Source organism: Pleurodeles waltl, chromosome 4_2 (genome assembly GCF_031143425.1).
Source record: "Pleurodeles waltl isolate 20211129_DDA chromosome 4_2, aPleWal1.hap1.20221129, whole genome shotgun sequence".
Classification (NCBI taxonomy): domain Eukaryota; kingdom Metazoa; phylum Chordata; class Amphibia; order Caudata; family Salamandridae; genus Pleurodeles; species Pleurodeles waltl.
In genome coordinates, this window is record NC_090443.1 from 691,180,428 (window position 1) to 691,201,554 (window position 21,127).

The following is a 21,127-nucleotide window of genomic DNA, read 5'->3' on the forward strand; positions in this document are numbered from 1 at the left end:
ACAAATGAAGTTTAATGGAGTCTTGTCTGACCCCTTCCTGTTCTGACGAGAAACCCGCCAGGCCTGCCTGCTCTCCACTCCTACTCTCACCATTGAACCATTAGCTAGGCTGATCCATTGGGATGTCCACTTTACAAGCTGGGACTGGGGGAGGGTTTCAAAGGATTTCACAGACAGAATTTCCCTTTACAGCAATGTTGTTCTCCTCTGTTTAAAAAGCCCTCACCAATAGAGACCATATTGCCTGCGAATAGTAGCCCTTTGGGCACAGGCATCAGGACTCCAACTCAATAAAGCTAAATTCCTTCTCATCCCAATAGATAATTCTTGGCAGGAAAATATTCCAATCCAATAACTCAACTTTAAATACTTGGGGGTTGCGCTGGCTCTTGAACCTTACCTAACACAGAGCCTGAACCTCAGCCCTTACCAGGTTGAAAATAGAACTCTCAAGCTGGGCCTCTATTCACACAATAGACTACAACGGGCCACCCTGTTTAACATAATGATCTTCCCTCATTCCCTATTTACCCTTCAAAAATTCCCTTTAAAGATTCTTAACACCTGGTTCATGGAACTGACTGCAGATATCCATTCCTTCCTATGGGCCAAACAATCACCCCGAATATACATGACCACATGCCAACTTTAGTTATGATGAGGGATGTGGATTGCCGATATACAAATATACTACCCAGCTGTCCACCTCCTAGTGATCAATGACTGGATGTGCGAGGGCTGAAATGCCCAGGCATATCGCTCAAAACTCTCTATACTGTGTATGGAGAAGTTGATGGAATTGCTATATGGGGATCCCATTCCCCAAACCCTCCCTGACATGGGACAAATGGTGTTTTTAACCTGTATAGTGTCATTGCCCTCCAAATAGCTGGATGGACTGGCCCTCCAGACTCCCCTATTGCAGGGGCATCTAGCCTGCAACACTCAACACTTGGAGGGGTTCATCAAATGGGACAGTATTGGGATATTCACTCTTGGGGACATATGGGGAAGAGAGGGGATCTAAATTTCTTTCCAGAATTACAGACACAGTTCCAACTCTCAAAATCCTAGTTTGATAAAGACCTCCATCTCTGACACACACTAACGGAATACAAAATGGAGTTTGTGGACCTACCCAAACACAGCCCACTAGAGGCCAAACTCCTGATGGGAACTGCTGGAAGAAAGGGGATTTCCCCATTATATTCCAAACTTGATACTCAAAGCCCTCAACCTCCTTGAATCCCTCAGATGTAGGTGGGATTTTTGGGTGAGCCCTCACAAAGACATTGATTGGTGCGAGGTCTGCATGGTCTCCTTGTGAATTAGCAATCTTCTCCCAGCTCCATATAACCCAAATTAAATACTTTCACACCACATATCTCACCCCTCAATGCCTATGGCTGAGGTGTTAGCGGGTCAGACACAGACCTCGGCCTGCCCCTGCTGCTGCCAACTGATGCAGAGTTTTATCACATGACTTTGCTGTGTCCCCTTTTTGCTCATTATTGGAATCCTAGAATTTCATATTACCCTCACACCAAAGAGTGTTTTATGGTAGTACTGGAAGTCCTGGGTGCACCAGCGGATACAAGAAGATGAAGGGCATAGCCACCTTAGTGTAAAAATGAGATATAGCCCGATTATGAAACTGCAGGCATCCACCTACACTGGCCATGTGGTGCAAAGGAGTGAACTGGTTTGTCCAACAAGAGGCCCCTCTCTATGCAGCAAGAGGCTGTCTAGAAAAAAACACCAAGATCAGGAGTAAGTGTCGGGAATATTGCAGATTTGACCCTGAAATGCTGATTGCTTCCTGATGCCTAGCACTGATGTATGTAAAAGGAATATTGTACATGACTTGGGCGGCTGGCCCCTTACCTGTTTGTCTATTTTATTGATTGGGATTGCAAAAAAAAAACCAAAAAATAATTAGCAAAAAAGAAGATGAGAAGTGATGTTTAGGCAGATGGCAGGGTTGCAAGGAATGAGGATGAGGAAAGATTTATTGTGTGGAAATATAGGTGGGGTTAGAGAGCCTGTATATTAAGTTGTGGGCTTGGTAATGCAGTAACTAGGAATATCTTAAGTGTTTCCCGTGATAACTGAGGGATGGAGAGGGGGAGTGAATTTTAATGACAACAAAATGTTACTGCAGTACCTGAAGCATAATTGTACAATTCTTCTTTTCATGCTCTTTTGTGTACTGTTTGTTTCCACTTGCTTATTGTGTACTGGATTTATGTGACTTTTGTATGCTGCCCTTACCTTGTGCATGATATCCCTAGTGTGAATTTTAATATCTGTTTATTGTAAAGTACTCTAAAAACATAATTCTGTGATGGTCCTTTACTTGCCAGTTACAAATTAGTTTCACTGTAACCAAATGCTATAAATAATTCGAAGGTACTGGTTAATAGTGATTTCTGACATAAGAAATGCTTCACGTTTATCTCATCCTAATGGCCAGGCCACACGATTTATTTGTTAAAAACACACATAAGCAGAAGTTACATTTTTGCAGACCATCAAAATATGCAAAGTCATCTGTTTGTCTCATAGTTTTCAGTCTTCTGAGTGTCCCACTACACATTTGGGGGAAGATACCCACATTCCTTGTCTGAGGTGTGCTAAGGTTACTCTACAAAGGATACAGTTCACTAATGATAATCAGAGGACAGATTGATAGATAGGATTTGGTTTCAGTCATCAACAATTGTACACTAAGGGCCTGATTCTAACTTTGGAGGACGGTGTTAAACCGTCCCAAAAGTGGCGGATATACCACCTACCGTATTACGAGTTCCATAGGATATAATGGACTCGTAATACGGTAGGTGGTATATCCGCCACTTTTGGGACGGTTTAACACCGTCCTCCAAAGTTAGAATCAGGCCCTCAGTATGACTAGGGGTCTGATTTAGAGTTTGGCAGATAGTTTACTGTGTTACAAATGTGAGGGGTATCCCATCCACCTTAGGTCAAATGCTGTGGATAACATCACACTTGTGATAATGTGGATGGTACATCTGTCATTTTTATGAAGTAGTAACCTATTCGCAAATCTTTAAATTAGACCCCTGGCATATGTTTTCCCTTTACTCCAAGTGCCTTTATCTTGAAGGATCTTACTAATACAATGTAGCTGTTCTGCTGTTTCCAGTGTTAATGACCCAAGAGTTTGCAGCCAGGATAATATTACTAAATATGAGCTTACCTTTGCCTTTCTCTAGCTACTGCGGGAGAAACCTTATCTTAGGCCAGGACTTGAATGTATTCTCTACTTAAAGAATGGATCCATATTACCTCAGTCTACAGGCTTTCCTCTACAAACCCAGTGTCACACATATTGTGTTAACAAATACGCATACTCATTACAAATGTGATAGATAAGTGATTCCTATTGTATGCATGTAGAACCTCAGTGGCTACCTTGTGCTGGTCCACATTGCCTTTTTTTGGCCTCAATTGTACGTTCCTGACCACATATAGTACAATCTCTCTTTCAGTGTATCCAAGCACACAGTGGCAACTATGTGAATCAACACCCACCTCATCCAGGCTGGAATTGAGTTTCATGCCAAGGTTCGTGCAAATGCTCCAATGAAATTCACAGCCAAGATTGACATGAAAGCCAAAAATATCAAGGTTGAGACAACCCCATGTCAGCAGGAGAATGAACTCTTAATAACCAGGTACTCCATCTGTTTGTTATTTCGAATATCTATTTATTATAAACATGGATTTTTTTTTTACAAATGCTCAGGTGTTGTTTCATTTATCATAAAAAATTTGATTGTAATTATTTGCATGAGAAATTGAGATGACTGCAATCCGCAATCAATGGATGTTAGTGTTTCTTTGATACTCTAATATGTTATATAAATGTCATTTATTCTCAAAGTTGATGTATCTTTGACAAGCAAGATTACAGAGGTCAGACACAACTTAAATCATTCTCTAACAAGAGAGCATTTGAGTGCTTTTATTACAGAACCAACTCCAGTCATTTATTCCTTATTGAAGCCCCTTTGGATGCATAGGTAACGAAGCTGGCCCCTACTTAACAAGCCTCAGCTGATCAGTAACCACACATGAGGCTAACTGTCTTAACTGGAATCCACTTATGACAAAGACTAAACAATGTGCTTCATTGTCCATATTATCAAGGTTCTGAGCATCCCTTCTTAACAAGGCAAAAGCTCTGACATACAGCAATCAGTATCTTTGGGACTGAATGACCTTTTCTGTTGCTTTACCTCATGAAATATTCCCTTCATATTAAGCAATGATAAATGTGTAAAAAAACACCCCACACTTACAATTTCATTATTTGAAGGCATGGGCACAACGTCTTGGCTTCAACGGGAAAAATGCATGAAAATAGCTGTAGTAGGTGTCAATGTTCTTGAAGGTAAATGTGGAATCAGTCCTGATAAGAATACAACCATTCTCCCTACTTTTGAAAGGCACAGAGAGGTGGTGTAGCGTTGAAAGACAAACTGTCACTCTATTTCCATTTTACATATTTCCTTAGTCCAAGTATATATGGGTGCCATCTCCTGAGCTAAAGAAATCCTCAAGTGTGGGGTTACTCATATCTCTAACACGTTTTGGTCAGTACTTTTTGCCCCTACATGCTATGATACATCTGTCACTCAGGTATTTATAACAGGTGTAGTAAACCATTAACCTATGCTAATTGTTCTAAGCACACTCTATAATCGAGTGCTTAGAAACAAGCAGAACACAATTATGAAGGACTATATATATTATTCAGTATTTCAACTTCTTTTACCTTGAAAGTGGTCTGGCAGCAAAATTCAGTATACCCTACAGTGACTTTACCCTTACCATCCCAAAACAAATACTTCAGCAAACACGCCACAGTCTCTGTTGTGTTTTTATCCACCACAAGTCCTTCTTTACCCTTATTTCCAATACGTGTCTGTGTCAAGATGAACATTTTCTTTGCTACAGAAAATGATTATCTGTGTTTATTAAAATGGAGAAGGATAACAAGAGAGCCCACCCATCCTGCAGTATTGTTTTTTGTAGAAAGGGTCATCTATTTTGTTTTCCCCACACCAACCCCTCCAAAATGGGCTTGATTGCCTTTTGCTTAGCAGCTCAACAACTGAAACTAAAATTGCCCCGTCAGTTCTGATCCTGATAACTTCAAATTATCGTGAGCCATTAACCAGATTTATTGTCAACAGATTTCCTGGACACTGCTTAGAGTGAGCCATGGACAATTAGCCTCACCTTTTCCCTTCTGCCTGGTAGTCATGTCTGGAACTTATTTAATAGGCTCAACTCCACCCTAATTAGTACTGTGTTTAACTGATAGAGTGTTCATAAAACAAATATGCTACTTATGCCTATCACATTAATAATTAAAAGCTACTATAGATACAGCTACAAGGTAGATTCAACTACACACAAAGCACCCCGTAGTGATAAGATGGTACGTGGCAATATCCTTCACTGTGAGTGTGTAGAAAGGCCATACGGATTTTATTAGCAATCTATGAAGCAGATGTAGGAGCTGTTAAAGAATACATTAAATATGTGCACCCATCACCAATTTACAGACAGCTTAAATATTCACCAGACAAGGCTCTGTCAAAGTTAAACACAGCAACCTTGAGGGATAAATTGCCACAAGAAAAGAGACAGTCAACTGTTCAATTGATTTTGTGAGTTTTCGCCTGTCACTTTTATACACTAAGATAAAACTGTTCCTCTCATCATCCCACATCTCCAAAGTTATCTTTAGGGTGAAGTTGCTTCATTGCACCCGTTCCTACATTTTTCAATCTCTGTCTGTTAAACCTTGATCTGTTTTATGAAGGCTGGGAGTATAGCTTTAAGGCTGCACTTGAGTATATATGGCCTGGCATAAATATTGTGATCTACATATAGTTTACAAAACTGTTCTCCATTTGCTGCTGTTTTTTTTTATTATTAACTCTAATGATGCAATATTTTTGTAGGGAATATGTGGGACAGAATGTTTCGATTGGATGATAATCGGAATATGATGTTCTTGTGCAAAACTTCCTGGGGTAATGCATGTTTTCAAGCCACACTCAGATAGGCAACTTTTAGTTAGAACAAACATAAACAGAAAAGTCTTCAAAAAGAACACTTCATGGATAATCAACTAGAGCTAGAGAACATAAGCTATGTGTTCAATGACTGCCACCACAATTGCTTATATAATTAATCTGACTAGTTTTTGTGATAGGATCTGAAGCAAGAACTTCATCAGAACACTAAGGAGATGAAATGCATGAGCAGCAGAGTAACATTTATTATTCTACAAAGGGTCAATTAATTAAAGGTCAACTCTGTGCCTCCAATACTTGGCAATCTTCTAGGACATGCCACATGCACATGTAAATATGTGTATTCAGTACTACAACTGTACATGGGTATCTGTGGCATGTGTTGAAAAGTTAACAAAAACAAAAGATATGCTAATCAGAACATCTGCCATATGAACTCCCCTTTGAGCAAACTTCTTCCTCTATGCCTGAAACTTACAAGTGTATCACATTGTGTGAAGACTAAAGGCCTGATTTAGAGTTTAGCGGACTGGTTACTCTGTCGCAAATGTGCCGGATATCCTGTCTGCCATCTTACAATTTCCATAGGATATTATGGGATTGTAATACGATGGACGGGATATCTGTTACATTTGTGAGGGAGTAACCCCATCTACCAAACTCTAAATCAGGCCCTAAATCTATATTGTAAACCTCACCTCTGAAACTTTTTGGACATGCCCAGTCCATCCGTCAGATTCACAGTATTTCATATTTGTGTCCCCAAGAACTCAGGTGTTTGCTGTGACAAGGAATGTAGAAGACATGGATACAGCCAAGAGAACCCCATTATTGACACAAGGTGCTGTGCCGAACATTCTTAAGAAACATTTTGAGACAACAGGAAAGTCATCAGCGGAAGCTGCCAGCATGATGGTAGTATGGTTTTGTATTACTTTAAATTGTACTGATTCTCTTTGAAAAAAGAATGAATAGGGACAATGCAGTAAAGTTAATTCAATTCTGTTTATAGCTTGAATGTTGTTTTCTGTAAAAGAATAATATCTGAGCATGGTTTCAAACCTAATGCTCACTTTAAATCACATACCTGGGTGTCAGATCATGACAAAGCAGAATAATTTGTGACCAGATGTGAAAATTATTTAGACATGTATATGACTAAAATGCTAAATTTCATCTAATTCAATGGATAGATTGGATTTCAAAAGAAATCCAAGTTAAAGAATAACTTGAATATTGATTGCAAAATAGGTATTTTGTTCCTTTTTATTTCATGTTCACCAAATAGGATCTACCTAACTACCCGTGCAAGACAGAGAGCAAAGGAGAAACAGGCAAGCACAAAAGACAGACAGACTCAATGACACTAGCGAGCTAGATGTACAAGAAGATAGACCGAGAAATAAACTAATTACCCATTATTACCTACATTGTCACACAATGCACAGACCTTGAAAGGCAAACACAATGTGCTTTACTTGTACAAACACATTAATAACACAATTAAGAATAATCTTTTTCTGTCTTTAAAATCAGGAAGTATCATCGGAACTTTTGTCCAAGAGGTATGCCTACTCTGCAGAAGATAAAGATCATCGCTCTGCTGCCAGAAACACTAATGCATATCAGGCCTGTGCAAAGGCTAAAACCTTTGGCTTCCAAGTCTGCCTCGAGTACAAATCACAAAATGCTGCTTTTCTCAGAAATTCACCTCTGTACAAATTAATTGGAGAGAATGAAGCGAAGCTTGTCATAAAACCAGGTACACCTATTACAACATTTGAGCAATTTCTTTTCAGCGTTCAGGTACACACCGTTGAACATTATAGATATCTGAAGATATATTAAAGATTGTATAATATAATGTAATTCCCCTGGGTGATTGCAGCTCATACAGATGCAGCTATTGAGAAACTGATGCTAGAGGTCCAGGCAGGATCAAAAGCAGCATCAAAAATAATCACCATGGTAGCTGTGGAGGAGAATGAAGGTGAAGAGCTTGAAGACTCTGTGGTTCAAATGAAGCTAAAGAAGATTCTGGGCATTGATGAAGAACATGCGGTAACTAGCGTCATACTATATAACCCACTAAATAAATTGTTCTTAGACATGGGAAATGATATTAAATGCTTTTCTAATAAAAGTAAGTTCACTATAACTCTCTTGAGGAACGTTTGGCTAATATTGGACAAATATGTTTACGTACGTTTCTATATATAATGTTGTGTGTGTAAATCTATTACACTACTTATTTAATAATCATATTGAAATGTCAGTCCATGGTGCATTGTGCAAAATTACTTTGGGGACCTCAAACATTATGTAACTGTGCAATAGATTTTTGTTGGCTAAACAAACACTCATGATATTTTATAAAGCAACTACAAGACCTTGGATTCATATTCGTATTCTGTTTGCAGGTTAGAAATGAAACCTTGCTTATAAAAAACAAAAAACATCAGAGAAAAGACAAACATTCTAAGGCACATTCTCCAAATGGTGCTGAAGTTGCAATGACTAGAAAGAAGACAAGTTCATCAAGTTCCTCTGGTTCATCTTCTACTTCCTCCTCCTCATCCTCCTCCTCCTCCTCCTCCTCCTCATCATCATCATCATCTAGCAGTCTCTCAAGAAGCAGCCAGCAAAGAGACAGCAGAAGCACTAGAAAGAACAAAGGTCAAAGCAGCAGCAGTAGTAGTAGTAGCAGCAGCAGCAGCAGTAGCAGCAGCAGCCGTAGCAGTAAGAGCAGAAACAAAAAGAGGCAAAACAGCAGAAGCAGCAGCAGCAATAGCAGCAGGAGCAGCAGCAGTAGCAGCAGCAGTAGCAGTAGCAGCAGAAGAAGAAAAAGTAACAGACACCATCAAACCTCTCACCATGGAAGCCAACAACAGCATCAACATAATCGTAGGAATCAATTGAGCATTAGCAGTGCAAGCAGCAGCAGCAGCAGCAGTAGCAACGAGTCCCAGAGGAAACGGGTAATGTACTGATTTCATTGTGATATAAATTGCATAACGATGCCACAGTATATTAAAGTAGTAATCTTCATAGTTGAGTCTTCATATTTGCGGCTGAGCTGACTGCATGGGCAGTCCCTTCGGGATCAAATGGGAATAATCACCCAACTCATGTAGTCATACAGGAGGATATCCAGGGTAAATCTAGTTGAGGTTGAATGTGAACACAAACACTATGATGCATCGTCATTTTTCATACCATTGATTCATTTTAATTCCTTGGCATTCAACACTTGCAAATTAGAGATGTGCATTGTGATGTTGTCTTCGTAGCTGTCACTTCCGCCCACTATATTCCAACTAAACCACAACAATCTTATCAAATTTCCTCAGGCAGCCTCTTTTGGCATACATCGTGTTCTCAGCCATCATTCACCAGTTCATGCTACTGCTCCAGTTATGGGGGGTGACTACACCATTTTTGTAGAGTGGCTTTGGTTACTACAATAACACTTTTACGTTTCTGGTGTTCTTAATACCTAGTGACATCATTTGTTTCTCAAATGCCCAGAAGTATAGTAGGTGCTTTCAGGTACAGAGGAAATTCCAAATGTTGATTTCAGTTCCACACACACCTTTCTCCAATACATTCCTATGCTTGGGCAGCTCAATAGCATGAGTATGAAGGTGCAGCTTGACTAGCATCCTCCCAAGCGATGATCAGTGGTAGTCATGCATTTTTTTAACTGAACCCTCATGAAGTATAGTCAATGGAGCATCTACAATTGCATTATTTGAATATCTGACCTCAGTGATACTTTGCATGGGTACATCAATGGCTCCTTCTATGAGCTCTCATTAGTGTTGCCTATGTCTTGTTCCCTCCTTTTCTTGATGTTCCGTAGATCTGTCTGTATGTTCACATTCAAGGGGACATGTGCATTATTTTTCCTACTTTTCATCCTGGTTTCAAACAGTCTGTATGTACTCCAGCAGCGAGTCCAGGTGATCACTGATACTGTATACTGGCTTCAGAAGAGCTTTTTATCCTGCAGTAGTAAAGTCATATACAAACAACATTTTGGTACAGCCATACCCTAGCATTATTACACAACAAAAATATCACTGTATTTTGTGAGCATGTTTACAAGATATCATTACTTTTGAAGAAGTGGACCGTTCATTAGAGTATAGTTAAAATAGCCCAATACCAAATACTGTTAGTAGCCACTGAAAGAAGTGTGCAAATACAATGCAGATTGACAAAAACCTGGCCAAGTTAAAATATGTAGCAGAACAGGTATAGATATCACTTACTAATTAACACACAATTCAGCTATTCCTTTTCATCCGTGATCCTGCTAAAATTCTTAACCCATATACCCTTTGAAATAAACGTTGATGGTAAAAATGTAATGAGAGTTCATTACGCATCTCATATTTTGCAAGATCAATGGTATTTGTTCCTGAAAATTGGATGGAACAAAATATATAAAATCAGGATGAAGAAAAACTCTTTCAGCCTTTTAGATAAACTAAAAACTGGATAAACAGAGGTTGTCAAGTTGAAATAGAAGGAATACAACCTGTCACTCATTCTACTTGATTCCTCCATTACCTCTAATACAGAAGATCATGCTACCCTGCCTGAAGAATTAAAAGATGAATGTGTACTATTTGTGACTAAGCTACCAGTAAAGTTGAGATTGAAAACGTAATTGAATGTATTTCATTTTATCCGAAATACGTTTTGGAAATGCGGAATATTAACGTTATTTAAAGTGATGAGCATGTACATTTTAATGTGATTTAGAATGTGTGAATCCGGCTACAATGCAACAAAGCTCTGTACAGGAGGCAAGTTGCAATATATGTAGATGAGAAACAATACACGTTTTTGGGATAGGGAGAGGATGGGGGCAAAATAAATAGGTTTATGAAGCTAATAGTAGAATGAATGGAAAGCAAGAGAGATAGGAGACTCATGGAGTGGGGAAGCTTAGTTTAAATGGCAAGGGGGTAATAAAGTGATGGGGTGCTTCTTGAAGAGATGGTTCTTCTTCTCTTTCTAGAACTGGAGAAGTGATCTGACCGGCGGTAATAAAGTGATGGGGTGCTTCTTGAAGAGATGGTTCTTCTTCTCTTTCTAGAACTGGAGAAGTGATCTGACCGGCTGGATTTGATTTGGGTTATTGTTTCAACCTTTGGATGCAGGTTAGGTGTAGCTTTGTCACCCCTTAATTTTCTTCTTGCAACTCATCATTTGTAGCTGGGACACTCTTCTCTTACGTTTTGTTTATGTTGTCCCAGAGACTCTGATTTTGGTTGCAAATGTATGGAAGGCTGTTGGTATTGGCAGTCTTCTACATGATGATGCCGGGAATGAATATGATGCGTCAGGTGTGTTAATCACCAGTTTTGCAGCATCAGTTTCATGTTAAAAGAAAAGGACCAGTGCCTCATTGTGTCCCCAAACATGTCTCTTCTCATTTTTTCTCCTGCAGATGAACCCCGAAATTTATGACCTGCGTTTCACCCCAGCACATAGACGCTCTGTAAGTGTTGGTCTAAATAATTTTGAGTTAACACTTGCTCAAATTATGTGTAATGAACAATGATGTTTCTGTAATGTTAGCACCATGTTCCATATACAAGAATGTGGGTTTTTTCAGTTTTCATGTGGGGAACTATGCCATTTATCTAAGATGAGAACTACGTGGTGATGGTCACAACATCAGAACACACTCATTATTGCATGAGTGCATTACCATCTGAAGTATCTTTTGCAGTTCGCACTGTTTGGATATAGCTTGGAAGTTCAGGTATAACTTCGTAGATAGAAATGCAAGTGTGTTTAAATCTCGAAGGCACTTGTCCTTCCGTTACTTAATTTAGTTCAGTTCATACAATAGTAATATTAATGCTATACCTGCTTCTTGTATCAGGAAGGAAGACCTTTAAACACATCTAGCGCTGCAATACCTCTATCGAAGCAATCTTTAGCAGGAGGACGAAAGATGAGAAAAATAATGTTTAACTGTAACTCAGAAATACATGATCACTGAGCTCACTCGTGAGGCTTTAGTTTGTCCTGAGATCTCTCCGTAGCAGTCAGGCCTGAAAATATATTTTAAAGTTGGCTTTTGAAAGTTATTGCCATAGCTCTCCATTCAGTAATCTGCTTTATAAACTGTGTATTTCATTAACTCCTTTGTAATAATTCAGAATCCTAAGAAGAGAGCCTCAGGACACAGATCTTCTTCCCAGTCCAGCTCCAGTTCTTCAAGCAGCAGCAGCAGCAGTGCCTCCAGTGCCAGAAGACCTCAGAGGGTAGGTGCAAATAGATCAGTAGCTACCTTGTCTCTCCACGTCAGACATTTTGTGAGGGTTCCTTTTCAGATTTTGTAAATTAACAAATTACATTAGGCGCACACTCAGGAAGTGGAGATGGAATACTCACCACCTTGTGGAAGGGGTGGGTCTCAGAATGAGGACTCAGGGTGCCATCCAAACTGTTAAAACAACTCAGTTCAGTTCATAATCTCTCTTCGGCTATACCAAGAGTATGACATAAAAGCAAATAAACAATAAAATACAATAAAACCATAAGACAATAGATCAATAAGACTCATAAATATTTAAGGTCATAAAATAAATAAATTATCGGGATACATTCTGTCACCATATTCAAACATTTAAAGATACTATAAACACATTTTTAAAGTGCAATAAGGCTTTTGCTAACATTAATTGCTTTTAAAATATAATTTGCCACCCTATAGCACACATTCGGGGAGTCTAAGGCTAACAAAAATTCCAGTTCTTATATTAAGTTCAATAAAAAGCGGTTTGAGGTAGAAGATTCTAAGATGTTCATAGAATTTACAGAATAAGATAAAATGCAATGTGCATTGTTTACTAGCTGCATCACAAGGGCATCTAACAGACTCTTGTGGGCAACGCCTAGTTTGATGAAATGCTACTAGGTGGTGCGCAATGCCCAATCTTAGTCTAGTTAAAACAAACCGGTGCTGCATGTTGGTGACTATAGAAAGACAGCCAAGCCTACTTGCATCGAACGAGTAAGACAACTAAAGGCCAACAATGGTTTTAGTAGATTCAATTAGCTTCCTATCATCCGCCTTGTGCTGCATAAAAGTGCCCTTTATTCATTTTCTAGATAGTGACAGCATGACATCTGGTTTAGGTTTTATAGATCCATTACAAACAGATTTAAAAGAGGAATCAATAAAAGCCAGCCATGGTATACACATGGCATTATCCAATTTCATCCAGTCTAATATGAGATATTTTGTAAAAACAGTGGCTTCCTTAGGCCATATGCAGTGTTACAAGAGCAGAGGTCTCACCTGTAGCACATCTTCCAAATAAATTAGAGGCAGAGATGGGTAAACATAACATGTGTTTTAGAAAACGGTTCTCCTCTATTTTTAGGGGAGTGGTCTTAGTGTAACCCCACACCCCTGCACCATACGCTACTGTAGATATAACTCTAGCCCTGTAAATGTTCAACATAGTGCCTATGGGGCGACTCCCTAGTTTACTAGCAAATCTGAATATAGCACCTGAATTTCTTCTTAACTTGTTCCTGCCTGAACAGACCAGCTGGTCCCACTGCCTGTTATTAGAGAACAATACCCCCAGATAATTAAAGCAATTGACAGTACTGATTTCCATGTTCTCAATCTAGAAACTTCTGCATTTCTTTACTTTGTTGCCACAAGCCATAGTAAATGTTTTGGATTTGTTAATTATCATACCCCTTGATGACATAAACTGTTCAAATCTGGACATTAGATTCTAGAGCCCCATGGGTATTTGCAAGATCAGGGCAACATCATCTGCATAAAGTAGAGCAGGCACAGGGCATCCGACCACAAACGGAGGATCAGCCTGTAGTCTCTGCAAATGTTTATCTACCCCATTAATTAATAGCGGGCCAAGGATGCAACCTTGGCGGAACCCGCCCCTATCTTAAAAGAGGTGGTGCATTCTCCTAGTTGGCTAAAACAAACTTTGTATGTCAAATGTCTATATAGGAGAGCAAAAAAAATGATGATATACCTCGGGGCACCCATCTCCACTAGTGTAGGCCATAGGAGGGCATGTTCCACAAGATCAAAAGCGCTACTGAGGTCTGCAAAACATAATATAAAGCAACTTTTTTGGCCTTGGTGTACTTCCCTATAATTAGGTCCAGGTTAACACATTGCTCTATGGTACCTAATCCTTTCCTAAAACCAAACTGTACAGGGGATAGGATGTTGTTTTCCAAGACCCAATCATTTAATCTTTCCAGAATGATTCTACTAAATGTTTTCAGAGAAGAATCCAACAATGATATTGGTTGATAGTTTTTAGGGTTAGCCTTCTCTCCCTTCTTATATATTGGTATGATAACGGAGGTGTACCAGGACAACGGTATGTCACCAGATATGGCCAAATTGAATAGTTTAGTCAGAATTGGTACCCAGAAATTGGTGTTATGTCTAAAGACATCCACTGGTACCCCATCAGGTCCTGGGACCTTACCTTCAGTGCTAGCTAAAATGGCAGAATAAACCTCATCCATAGCAGTAATCTGTGGATAATTGGGCTGCCCCAGTTTAATCTGCCCGATTAGATCTACCGACCCAGTCCTTTCCTCAAAGACCTCTTTGAGTAGTCGGTCACACATGTTGCACAGTCTACACTTGAACCCAAATCTGATAGCACCAATTCTGATAAGAAGGGGGCATTAATTGTTTCCCAAAACAATTTAACGTTGTTAGTATCTGTCGCCATACCTATTCCCTTAGTTCTTCTTTCCTTTGTTCCTGTGCCTTCTTATAATCTACTCGGAGTGACTTAATTACTATTGAGTCTCTAGGAGTTGTCTGCAGTGCTAATTTAAGATTACCCCTCACTTTTGTACAGGCATGGTTGAACCATCCCTTATTATACATAGGCCGTCTATGTTGTGGGCTCTTAGGTCAGGAGACCCAGTATACAGGCAGCACTTATACAAAAACATCTTAGTAGTGTAGGTGCCACAATATCCTCCTATAAGCAATAACCAATTTCTTGCGGGCTGCCACGTATGACATTCTGCAGAAAATTACCATGCTCAATATCTTCCCATTTCCGGCTCACCCCGGTGGTTCTATGTGCTTCGACCTGATTGGCGGTGGTATAAAACACATCCCTTGGCCCCAAAAAATGGTTGGAAGAATGATCGGATCATAATCGCTGAGTAGGGTCAGCTCCGTACGGGGTGTGTCACTGCCATTTATTGTAAAGGATGATAAAATAAAATGGTCTATGACTGAGGATGAGTTAGGGCCCCTGTGAGTTGGGATTATCTCGCCGTTATCTCCGTGCTTGTGTGGCATAAATGGTCAATCCCTGACCCATCAAGGGTGGTGAGCCCACAAGACCATGAGGAAGTGCGAGGACAAGGCTGGATATTAAAGTCCCTGGCCCAAAACATAATGGGATTAGAGCTATTAGGTCGTAAAAACGTATTTCAACTTTGTTCCAGGGTATGGGCGACCCTACAACAAGTTGCATCAAAAATATTGTTACAGTAATTAATTATGACCACATCTGCCATATTCTGATACTTAAGCCATAGCAATTTGAAGTGTGCTGTCTCCATATGGGATTTTTTTAACCACTACCGGGAGTTTATTAGAAATAAGCACCAGGAGCCTCCCTTGGCTCTCCTAGATTGTGATTGTGTAGCTGTCAGGGGGTTTGAGGTAAATCCATGTACATAGACGGGTGAAACACACCAAGTTTCTTGGATGCAAACCACACCTAACTTGCTAATTATTGAACCCCACTCTTCGGTCTCAGTTTTACTATGTAGGCCCTGCACATTCCATGTTGCAAAGTAGTGGCGCCCATTAGTGTTGTCGACAAGCACCTGCGTCTGTGGTTCTTCCATACCGGGGGTGGCTACTTTTGGAACTACTCCAGATGGTTCCCATCCCCATTTTTTATAGAATCCCCACGGGCCATACCATCTGCACTCTGGTGGACTATGAATAACTTGTTGGGGCTCATAACCGTCCTACGTTTGGCTGTTCCCTCTGTCCTTAGCCTCATCCTCTCACTGTCTACAGAACTCTTGCATAGCAGTCAATCAATATCTGTCAGTGAACTTAATGCCTGATATTTACTACTTAGTGGTAGCGGGGAGGTAGAATGTAAATTATTGGTATGTACGGGGCCTGGCTGCATATGGGGGGAGTGTCTGTGTCCTGGCTGACCAGTATGCAAATGTCTATAGAATACACCTAGCAGGAGTAATTCTGGGGTATTTCTAGCTAGGGGGTGAAAAGAGGCCCTAGACAGGATATCTCTCACCAGCCAAGGGTTTCTTAAATTGATAATTATGCAATCACCCCCATGGTCTTTCCCTAACGGGCCCACCCATCCTACTCTCCAAGTTAGTATTATATGGTGGGCATAGTCCATTGAGAATAGATTGTTCTGCACAAGCCAATGCATAACCTTGTTCTTCAGGTCCCCCTGTTGCTCACTCTGATGAGGCCCTAGAGGGGGGACATTGGCCATAATAATAACATAAGGACAATTCTCTGGGGTTAGATTGACAGTAGGCAGTTCTTCTCTCAGATGTAGGTGGGCAGACCCACTCTTCTGGGGGTACAAGGGAAATCGTTCGGATGCTTCAGGATTTTGTATAGGGTGTAAGCCATCTGGAACAAGACCCGGTGGTCTTTTCTTAGAGGCTATATGCCACCCAGCTGGTTGGTCTATATTTTAGGCCTCCCTTACTTGCCTGGGATGGTCTATATGGCCTCCCTTACTTGCCCTTGTGTGGGGGCCCTAAATCCAGTGCTCAATGCAGTTCCTGGCAGATCTAAGATGTCTGTGTCCTCTGATATATGTGAATGACCTGACTCATTAGGAGTAGTATTCTGTACCACAGGGTTCTGGGGGTTGGGAGACACCGTTGGAAGAGGGAGTTTTTGGCAAATTGCCAGTATTTTTTAACCTCCCCCACCAATTTGTTCAATTTTGCATTAATAGGTTTAAGCAAGTTTTCAAGAAAGGATGAAATCATTCCAATCTGTAGATATCATATTTTCAAACATGGTGGGACCCATGTTACTATCAGCCCTCCTTCTATATCGTTTTTTCCTTTTTGTGATGGGGTGACTGGCTTACTAGTGTATGGTTTATGCTATGTGGAGTTCTAGGCTCTATCTGAGAGCCTCCATTCCTCGTGACCACTGAATCAGTTGTGGGATGAATATTGGGTACATATTCAGGGGGTACAGGAGTACCCTCTAATCCTTCTCCCAATCCTTCTGCCCCCAAGGATAAACACCTTTCGACGAGGTCTATTTCCTTTGAAATGACCCGGACCGCTCTAACTAAAAAGGAGTCAATTGTGGTATGGCATGGTTACATATCTACCTTCTGTCCCCCCACCTTCCTCTTACCAATAATTAGGATTAGAGTTATCAACTCCTTGAGTAGGCAACATCTATCTGGGGGTGGAATTACCCAATAGCCTAGGCCTATATTACTGGGGAGTTCTCACAAAGCCAAAGAAGTATAATGCATAGGAGGAGGAAAGGTAAAAAATCCAAGAAGGCAGGCCCAGCCTCTGTCGGCCGTTGTTCTGCGCAGCGGAAGCTCAAGTCTCAATTACGGCGCCTTGGGCGCGTCAGAGCGTTGTGGGCAGCCTCCTCCCTCTGGTCTCCTGGGAGGTGTGGTTCAGCCCAGCCTTCCGCTCCCATGTCACTGAGCAGAGTGATGCGCGCAGTGGAAGTGCGAGTCTCAATTAAGGTGCCTTGGGCGCATCAGAGGGTTGTGGGCGGCCTCCTCCCTCAGGTCTCCTGAGAGGTGTGGTTCAGCCAAGCCTTCCGCCCGTGTCACTGAGCAGAGTCAACTCATTACTTCAGAGGTTGCCCACATTTCTAGAAGCAAACAAGTTGTATGATAAAATTACTAAATCTCTAAATCACAATACTTCGAAACGGGTTTTCTCTGCAGTGACCCTTAAATTATAGAAAAATCTCTAGCACTTTACCTCTGAAAAACACTTACTTACAACATTTTTAAATAGATGTTCATAAGGTATCTGATAAAAGTGTGCTTTGAAAAAGTTGAATTGCTTCTTTCCATGACCAATCTACCTTATGTTATATTGAATACAGGTCTGTTTGTGATTGGTTACTGTTGTTTAATATCACCATTGTACATATGATTTTGTATTGAAAAAAATCATATTTGAACTTGCTTCCTATCTGCATCTTCTGTCTGGCACACCTAAGTTAGTACACACATTTTGCTTTGAATGTGTATGAATCTACAAGTTCCCATTCTCCATTTACCAAGGGAATGTTACCTTTTTCAGAGTATAAGTGGTATACAAAATGCCTAATCTCGTTTTTATGAAAAGGCATTACTGTTGTATTGTGTTCATGATAGTTAATTGGCTTTTCACTCTCATGCATTGGCATAGTCTTGCTCCTGCCTTTGTCTTAAAAAGAAATGTTTATACTTGTACTTAATATATGTCTCTCCTACACAGTGCTTCAGCCTCTGGCTGTGTGGTCCATGCAATAGAAAGCTGTGTAACAAAAAAGTGAACTATGTATTAGCGTGGTATACGGCAATATATATATATATATTTATATATTTATATATATATAATAATACCTTTGATTTTTCTCAATAACAAACCAGTGAAACCGTTTGTGCAGTGTTGATGTTGCATTTTTAGTGTTCCTAACACAGTTCACAAGATGTAGTAGTCTTCTGTAGGTCAGAGAGATACTAGATTAGCCGTCTTCTTATAATCCAGACCATGGATTAGTGTTTTGGCGGAATTTCAGACAAAATGCTCACTTCCAGTATGTACTGTGTGCTGTAGATGATGCATTACTATTTTTTTCTTAATCCAGATGATACATTAGTGTTCTGTACATATTTCTATGTACTTGTGTTATGTTAGTGATTCTTAGACAAAGAATAAATCATGAGAAGAATGTTTGAAATATTTTCAATCGTTCATAATTACCCTAGCTGCATTCCAGTCCATATTTTTGCCAATGATGCCAGTTTAACCAGAAACCAGCCATTTTTTAATCAAGCTGGGGCCCAACTTCAGTAGATACAGGACATTCTGGGCTACAGGGCCAGGTCCCATACAGAGGATGGTGCAAGCACCTTAAGACAGGTTATAGGGTATATGTGACCCATCAGTGATGTGCAGCCTGAGTCCAATAACATGGTGATTTGGGAATTTACATCTGGTTTTACCCACTGCACATAGGGCCTCACTTAAATTGGTCTTTGTCTACTGTAGCACAATGAGAAAGAAAACAATTGACTAATACAAGGCTCAGTTCATTACTAGTGATTTCAAGCATTGCACTTATTCCTTTCTAGTTTTCTTGTAAGCCACCTTCACAATGCATTAGTAATGTCTATAACAAACTCAAGAAAGTGTTTTGCTGTGCTGATCTAGAAAATACCATCATGTCCTGTATGACATATTAAAGAAAGCAATCATACTCTCTGCAACTCAGGGAAGAACTCTTTATGTTATTTAAAATAAACCAGAAAAGGAATGTTTGTTTCCATGATATACAGGTAAGGATGTTTTTTCATTCAACAAAGCAGATACTGATAATGTTCTCCTTCTTAAATTAGAATAAATGAGATGAAACATCAGTGTCCTTTACAACAGAAGACAGTTTAAGGATGCTTCCTCAAAGTTTGAGGATGCTCACTCACAGAAATCCTCAACACCTCCATCACCACAGCCACCGTTCCCAAAACTTGGAAGCATGACGAGGTCTAGCCCCTCCTGAAGAAGCCATCAGCCAATCCCAACAAACTCAAAAACTACTGCCCCATTTTGCTTCTCTCCTCCCCTGGCAAAGTTTTGGAAAAAGCCATCAACCACCAGTTCACGGACTACCTAGAAGAAAACAACCTGTTCGACCCTTCCCAATTCGGCTTCCGGACCAATCACAGCACCGAGACTGCCCTGATCGCAGCAACGGACGATATCAGACTCCTCCTAGACCTAGGTGGAATAGCTACCCTCATCATCCTTGACCTATTGGCAGCCTTCAACACTGTCTCCCACCATAGTCATGTCACCAGACTCCACAGCATTGGCATTCAAGGCAATGCACTCAACTGTATCTCCTCCTTCCTCTCCAGCCACACACGAAAGATCCACCTACCACCCTTTGCCTCCGCATCCAAAGAAATCATCTGCAGTATACCCAGGGCTCCTCCCTCAGACCCACCATCTTCAACACCTACATGACATCATTGGCAGACAACGCTTGCACCCATGGACTCAACATCAACTTCTATGCCGACAACACCCAGCCCCCCCTATCCCTCACAGAAGGTGCCATCACCACAAAAAGCCAACTTCTGAAACACCATGACCACGTCACCACCTGGATAAAGGCCAATTGCCTTAAACTCAGCCTGAACAAAACAGAGGTCCTCAACTTCCGGAACAAGCTCTACCCTTTGGACAAAACTTGATGGCCCTCCGCACCCGACCCCGACCCACCCCACCCAGTCACGCACACAACCTCAGAATTATCCTGGACACCCAACTGACCACAAAGCAACAGATCAGTGCCATCTCCTATGCCCGTTTCCACACATCTGCATGCTCCACAAGATCTTCCAATGGATCCCCATCTCAACCAGGAAGACAGTCACTCAGGCCCTCATCTCCAACCGACTCGACAATAGCAATGCATTCTACACCTGAACTACCTGCAGACCATTCAGAACTCAGCAGCAAGACTCATCCTCGACCTCCCCAGAAGAACCAGCATTGTCCCTCACCTCAGGGTCTCACTCTCTCCCCGTCCAGCAAATATGCCTCTTCAAACTCCTTACACATTCCTACAAAGCCCTCCACAATTTTGGACCCACCTACATCAACAACGACCTGATATTCCACCAACCAACCAGAGAACTCTGCTCTTCCACCCTCACCCTGGCCCACGAGCCCTGCATAAATCGCGACAACTGCAGAGAGTGCTCCTTCTCCCTCCTCGCCGCCAAGTCCTAGAA

The 21,127-nt window shown here is 40.8% G+C and overlaps 1 protein-coding gene across 1 annotated transcript in view; it reads left to right on the plus strand.

The window, feature by feature from the left end:
- LOC138293930 (vitellogenin-A2-like) overlaps positions 1-21,127 on the plus strand; it is a 76,755-nt gene that overhangs the window by 41,782 nt on the left and 13,846 nt on the right. Inside the window, exons 16-21 of the mRNA XM_069233208.1 lie at positions 6,842-6,989; positions 7,611-7,836; positions 7,963-8,135; positions 8,495-9,052; positions 11,536-11,586; positions 12,257-12,361. Of these exons, the coding sequence (XP_069089309.1) occupies positions 6,842-6,989; positions 7,611-7,836; positions 7,963-8,135; positions 8,495-9,052; positions 11,536-11,586; positions 12,257-12,361 (1,261 nt within the window). The remainder of the gene's footprint in view (positions 1-6,841; positions 6,990-7,610; positions 7,837-7,962; positions 8,136-8,494; positions 9,053-11,535; positions 11,587-12,256; positions 12,362-21,127) is intronic.